This window comes from Sinocyclocheilus rhinocerous, unplaced genomic scaffold (genome assembly GCF_001515625.1).
Source record: "Sinocyclocheilus rhinocerous isolate Xijiao unplaced genomic scaffold, SAMN03320098_v1.1 scaffold157, whole genome shotgun sequence".
In the NCBI taxonomy this organism is placed as follows: domain Eukaryota; kingdom Metazoa; phylum Chordata; class Actinopteri; order Cypriniformes; family Cyprinidae; genus Sinocyclocheilus; species Sinocyclocheilus rhinocerous.
The window spans coordinates 1,221,720-1,229,116 of NW_015665038.1; the positions used below are offsets into that span (position 1 = coordinate 1,221,720).

General features: G+C 37.2%; 1 protein-coding gene across 1 annotated transcript in view; it reads right to left on the minus strand.

Annotated features, from left to right (window-relative positions):
- Positions 1-5,377: 5,377 nt before the first annotated feature.
- lix1 (limb and CNS expressed 1) overlaps positions 5,378-7,397 on the minus strand; it is a 7,533-nt gene continuing 5,513 nt past the window's right edge. The window contains exons 3-4 of the mRNA XM_016541979.1: positions 6,174-6,251; positions 5,378-5,915 (exon numbers count right to left, since the gene is read on the minus strand). Of these exons, the coding sequence (XP_016397465.1) occupies positions 5,532-5,915; positions 6,174-6,251 (462 nt within the window). The 3' untranslated portion in view covers positions 5,378-5,531. The remainder of the gene's footprint in view (positions 5,916-6,173; positions 6,252-7,397) is intronic.

The following is a 7,397-nucleotide window of genomic DNA, read 5'->3' on the forward strand; positions in this document are numbered from 1 at the left end:
GTCTTACCTATATGTTAAACATGAAAATTATTATTTTTACACATTTAATCATTTGCAATTATCCATAGCAAATTGACTACTGAATTGGTCTCAGGGCATATAAATGTTTAATTAATTAGAGACAAGGAGGAATGGGGACTGTAGAAGCTAACTAATTAGTGCCTAATCAAACTGATTCTCCCTGTTAAACATTTTTTTGTAATGAGGGAATCTTGTTTCAACTACAATCGAGTGAGAATCTATAGTAATTTGAAATATTTCTGTGTAAACAATATATCTTTTTTAGTCTTTTTTTATGTGTATTGCACAGTATGTTAAATATGTTTTGCTGTACTTCAGAGTCTGCTTCTATAGCTGCTGCTTATTCATACTATTTTTGTACCTGTTTCGTGGTTGTCTTGGCATGCTTGACAGACAGGGAACAGTGTGAGTAAATCTCATGCTGAGTTTCTATTTCGACGAGTTTCTTCGGTTGGTTTGTCTGGGGTGGATGGGACTGCGTTAGGACTATGTTAGATAAAGTGCAGCATTTGTGCACACTGCTGCAATAAAGCAAGTGTCTGCATGAGGCTTCAGGGGCTCAACTGTGCATAGAGGACAAGCTGACAGTTCCATCTGCCTCACAATTTCTCCACAGATGTCCACACACACTTACCCGTACACACACACACACACACACAAGCATGCACAGCAGAGCTGTTTTGTTCAACCCATCACTCATTACAGTGCTGTCTTTCTTTGGCATCCATTTCTGGCAGTGTCATACAGGTCAGCAGCAAAAAGATAGACGGGTTTGAGAGAAAACTAAAGCCGCCCACCCGGTTGTTCTTCCCCATTAGTTTAACAAACTACTGAATGTTTGAAAAGGCTATGAGGATTGCAGCAGCTTAAAGGAATAGTTTTGTCATCATTTACTCACCCACATGTCATTCCAAACTTGTATGCTGTAATTGAATGAGAGTTCATAGTGACCACTAGTGAAGATCAAAAAATGATAACTTCTATTTGCAGAGTGATGTTCCAAGAGGACAGTCCATCAACACTGGGGCATACCACTGTTTGTATCACTCCACCTGTCTGTGTTTGAGTGTTCCAGATAAACTGAGCATTGGTGGTGGGGATTTTTCAGTGACTCTTTCTGCAGATTACAGTTACATCCATATGGTAGTGACAAGAGACTGTCTTTATTTATGAGTCATTGAATCGTTTATTTAACCGATTAGTGCAAAGCACTAATCCATTCAGAAACAAAACATGTCACTGACATGTGTCATTGCATTATTCACTCAACTGATCCATTATTATCCATCGATCTTACCCGAGTCAGTGATTTATTGTAGCTCAAAGATCTATTACTCTGATTTCTGCTGTTGCTTTGTTTGAACTATTTTATTGGCAAATCAAAAATAGACAAAGAAATTGGCAATATGGTGTCTAAAATGTAAGTTAATCAATATTAATTTTCTGTTCATTAAATTGTTGTACATACATATGCACACAGTATTCAACTGTGGGTTGTGGGATGACGTGCTGTTTAATTAAACAAAACTTCTGATTAAAATCAAATTCCGTTTTTGTTTTGTTTACAGTGTATGTCTATTTTCTTCAGTCTTATTGTACATTGCATCTTGGTATACATACACACATTGAGACAATACCTGCTTAAAGGGATAGTTCACCCAAAAATTAGCATTCTGTCATCATTTACTTACCCTCAAGTTGTTACCAACATGTATGAATTTCTTTCTTTTGATGAACACAAACACAAAATATTTTGAAGAAACTTAAATTTCTGGTCACCATTGATTTCCACTGCATGGGGAAAAAAAATCTGTGATTATCGACTTAAATTTTGGTCTGTTTCTCATGCAAAGCTACCATGTCTTTGGAAGACCTGGAAAATAGTTCACACGATGTGGAGGGCCTTTGTGGTGTGTTTTTGTCCTTTTTCGAACTTGAGAGCCATGGTCTACAGAAATAAAACAACATACAAGTTAAAAACATAAAGTAAATAATGACAGTACTTTCATTTTTGGGTGCACTATCCTTTTAACAACATCCTACAAAGGACTGAGTTGCTGTCAGTTTAATGAGGACATTGGAATGAGGAAAAAGGTGAGGGAAGGGTGAGATGTCCTTCACTGGGTGAAGAGCATGAGAGTGGGTGTGTTGGGAGAGATGTCAAAGGAAACAAGGGCCACATGGCGCTCACGCTGCTTCACTCAGCATGCTACTGCACAGACGCCTTGACAGGAACTTCTATGCAAGGTTAACAAGATGCAAAATTATGAACATACAGAACGGGTCATTCTGTCTTTCTGCATAGCATGGGACCGAAGCAGAGCTCTCCTGAGATTTCAGACACCACAGCACTGCAGGCTTTGCAGAAACAGCATTCACACCGGCACCATTGATTTCCACTGCATGGGAAAAAAAATCTGTGATTATCGACTTAAATTTTGGTCTGTTTCTCGTGCAAAGCTACCATGTCTTTGGAAGACCTGGAAAATAGTTCACACGATGTGGAGGGCCTTTGTGGTGTGTTCTTGTCCTTTTTCGAACTTGAGAGCCATGGTCTACAGAAATAAAACAACATACAAGTTAAAAACATAAAGTAAATAATGACAGTACTTTCATTTTTGGGTGCACTATCCTTTTAACAACACCCTACAAAGGACTGAGTTGCTGTCAGTTTAATGAGGACATTGGAATGAGGAAAAAGGTGAGGGAAGGGTGAGATGTCCTTCACTGGGTGAAGAGCATGAGAGTGGGTGTGTTGGGAGAGATGTCAAAGGAAACAAGGGCCACATGGCGCTCACGCTGCTTCACTCAGCATGCTACTGCACAGACGCCTTGACAGGAACTTCTATGCAAGGTTAACAAGATGCAAAATTATGAACATACAGAACGGGTCATTCTGTCTTTCTGCATAGCATGGGACCGAAGCAGAGCTCTCCTGAGATTTCAGACACCACAGCACTGCAGGCTTTGCAGAAACAGCATTCACACCGGCATCAAACGTGAGTGGATGGCAGCGTCAGCTGGAGATTGCACTTGCAGTGGGATTTGTGTGAAAATGGAAAGGTGTGCTCGCAACTTGTTGTCTTTCACTTTCCATCATCACAGTAGCTGCTTCTCCCACTTGAAGGACAGAGCAAATTAAGACAAATTAAGCATCTCCCCTGCCATCCAAGCCTAAAGTGAACCAAAGTGATTTTAATTCCATTGAAAAGCATTACTTCAGAGTTATTACTTCAGGTTAAAATCTAAATGTCTTTTATTTCAATTTTCCATAATGTTCTCATAAAGTTAATAAATCTGGGCTCGAGAAGGGCAGTTTCCAGTGCCATTTAAAATCTTTATCACAATATGCCATCAAAATGGATTTGATTTGTGTGTTCCTCCATCCGTCTGGTTATTAATTCAATATTGAAACAGGAAATATGATTTTCGTCCTCTTTGGTCAGCTTCAAACAGCCATTGTATGAAATAACTCTAATGCTCTCGATCTCATTGTCATTTCCTATCAGCCCAAAGACCGGAATGATGTAATTTACATCTCATTGTCCTGAGAAAGAAAAGAGAGGAGAAAGTCACGCTTTTCAATTTGAAAGCAAGCATTTTTTTTGCTCTGTAAATTAAAGAAAGGCGGCTCTACCGATGGCTTCAGCCCTTCAGGTGCCTGACAATCACTGAATCTGGAAAATTGCTCTGCCTCCCAAGAGTACCATGTACTCTCTAAAACAGCCAGAGACGTCATTATCCCACTCCTTTTCCCATCTGTAGGTCGACTAGATATATCATACCGCAAAGAGCGAAAAAAGAAAAAAAAACTGCAAATTGGCGAGAGTGAATGTGTGAAAGCAATGCATTACAGAGATGCTCTCTTGTTGTGTAATAAGATAATTTATGCAAAATCATGCATAATGAAAAGTGATTCAGGGTGAATAATAATGAGGCCTTTGCAGAATAAAATTGTGTAGGATCTAAAGATCAGCAGATGATTAAAAAAAAAAAATGTGTGAAAACACCTCTCCTCCAGTGAGGTGCCTTTATTACTATGGGATCTCATTGCTTGCTATGCCGCAAAGGGGAGAAAATAACAAACTTAAAGCCCAGTTCAAGTAGAAGAAAATTAGAAAGGGGCAAATTAGCATCTTATATAACATTATCAATTCCCACTAAGAGCACTTTATGAGGACATATACCCATCATTGCTGTAGCTCAAGATTTCTTGATTTAGGTTGAATAGTCTCCTAGCAACCGCTGTGATGAAAATAAAATAAAAAATAAAATAAAGTTGAGCAAATGATCTATTATGGCCTAATTTTGTGCACTGTAAAAATGCTTTTGTCATTGTGTCAGATTTGTATCCCTCCAACTTAAAGTTGTCAAAAACAAAGTCCAATTAACTTATCACTACAAAACTTGTATTTTTATTAAAAAATTTAGTGGAGTTACTTTTTAAGTGTATAATATTTCAAGAAAATGTGGTGGAATGGTTTCTTACTCTAATGATCCTTGTTGAGATTAGTTATTATAGCCAAATGCAAATGAGAAAAAAGGCCTACTTTTTCCCCTATCCATTTTGTTGATTACATTGAAATATGATCTATATATATATATATATATATATATACCTTCACATGTAATAAACGCCTAACAAAAGCTGCATAAGAAACAATGACAAATCATGTTATAAATTCTAGTCAACACAGGAAGCCATTTTTATGGACATTAGTCACGGTTACCATTTTAATCAAAACATTGCAAACAGATCCAACATTTATTCACAATTGCTTCTACAAAGGACTGATTTTAATTAACAAATGTTCAATAGAAGCTGATTAGGTGTGTGCATTTGTTTGGAATAAAAAATGAGCTAATCACAGTTCTAGTCAAGAACGACAATGAATAATGAATAACGACAGTGCTGTTAGCGCGTTGTCCCGTTCAATTAGAACCGACACTTCATTACAAAAGTACAGAAACAGCGTCCTCTACTGGTAGACTAGCAGCAGAATATCAAAACAAACGTACTCGTGCAGATAGTTACTCTCTAAACATTTGTAAAACTAATACCTGCACGTATGTTTTTTTTTTTTTAATTAGATACAACCAATCTTTATTGCCATTTTTATGTGTTAAAATGTACAGGAAATAAAGAATATGGGCTACATATAGTAGCCTATCTCATATTAGACAAAAAGAAAGGTTCTTTAATGGCATCTGTGATTCCAAGAAAAAACGTTTAACATGTGTTAAAACTTTCCATTGCACAAAAAGGCTCTTTAGATTTTTTTAAATGTTCTTCCCAGTAAGAAAATATGTTTTTTTTTAAAGAACTGATCACTGAAAGTTTCTTTGGGGAACCCAAAGTTGTTCTTCTATAGCTTCGCTGTGAAAACCACATTTTGGAACCTGTATTTTTAAGAGCGTATGAAAGAAGACTGAAAAAGCTATATTGATATATTGAAAATATTATTAAAAAAGAACAGTATGTACAGTATATACATTTCATCTCACAGAGCTCACTCCATTGATTCTCCATCACTCTCCTGAGAGTGAAACTGACAGTGCTCTGAAGGATCCGTCATACTCCCCTCCAGACAGTGTCCCTCCTGAGCGTAGTACTCAAACTCAGTCTCTTCTCTCCAGGACATCTCCTCACTGTGGTAGCCCTCCAGATCCTCAGCATTAGCGTGACTGAGAGCTAAGCTCAGGATTTCTTTCTTCTCCTTATAGAAACGGAGCTCCCTGCCGGTTCCCCGGGCCTCCCCCAGCTCCTTCACGGCCAGCTGCAGCTCTTGGGAGAGCAGGCCGGGGGATTGCTGCTCCTTCTGTAACCAGTCCAGAGCCATGTGGCTGCGCGTACGCTCGTCCAGATGCTGCTGGGAGTAGTAGAGGATCACCTCCTGTAAATGATGCATTTGAACAAGATTGAGAAGGTGTGACATATAATTGACAGAACTGGATCTATGGACAGTAGGCTCATAGTCCCACAACTCTAACCTCATAGCAACATACTAATAACTGCTCAGAAAGCCTTAACAAGTGCATAGCAACACTCAGGCAACCACCCACAACACCTACAGCATCATGACAGTAAACATTGCACAGCAACAATCACATTTTCCTCAGAAAAGACTAGAAAAAAACTAGTGAATTCTTACCTGGCGGCTACATCTCATCTCCCGAAAAGCCTTCAGAGTGCCATTCCAGTGCAGAAGTTGAAAAACAGTCATAATTTCCTAAAAAAAAAAAAAAAAAAGGAAAAGAAAATAACAGACAAAAAGTTATTATAATAACTAATATTATAACTAAAACGCCTGTTTGTGTTGATATGTATAGTCAAAGTTCATTTAAAATATAGCCCATTTAAAAGTATAAAAAAGTACTTTTAAATGGACTATAAATATATATATTTTAAAAAAAAAGTATAGTGCAGTTACTTATTTATTTATTTAGTAAAATATATAATTTTCATATTAACCTATCAAAGTATGAGGACAAAACATTTGGTACAATTACCAGAACTAAAAGATCTGCAGCATAATCAAATTCCTGGAGACATCATCACATGGTTTTTGTTTTTGAAGTATGCTGATCATATTTAACACATTAGTGTCTAAACAGTTGGCGTATTGCTTTAGCATTTCTTCTTCACTTCAGACTGATGTCATACTGAGGATTACTGTAGACTTATATGTGAAACAGAGCCTCATTGTGCGTACAGCATGTGAGTGATATTTTTTTTTCTATACACATAAACAGGTGATCTTCTATAGGCTCTGGAGAACATCCACAAATAGATTTTGGTGCAGTGTCTGTAAGAGTATCCTGCCACACAAGTAGCCTTTTTTGCTATTTGTCCTGTTTTCACACTTTTGACAGAATGTGTAGCATGAGTAAAGTTCTGACAGATTAAACATTAAAAGCATTTCCTGGCAGCTTTTATGAAAAATCTGCATGTGAAACATCAGCCTAATTATGGAGTTTTTAATACTAATAAACACATAATATGTAACAATTTATCACAGTGTAGCTGAAGCTTTCAAGCTTCAAAGAGGACACAAAACCCATAACCGTACACTGTAAATAGGTTGCTGTAAATTTTACAGTAACTTACTGGCAGCTGGATGCCAGTAATTTACTGTAAAAATGTTTACAGTATTAGTACTGTAATTGCATTTACAGTACAATAATGTCTTTACTGGCTAGCTTAAAAAAAGGGTATCACCACAGTCCCCTGTGGACTTTGTATTATGGAAAAACATACACATACTGAAAAGCAAAAATTGGCAAGTACACTACCAATGAAAAGTTTTTGAACAGTAAGATTTTTAATGTTTTTAAAGTCTCTTCTGCTCACCAAGCCTGCAATTATTTGATCCAAA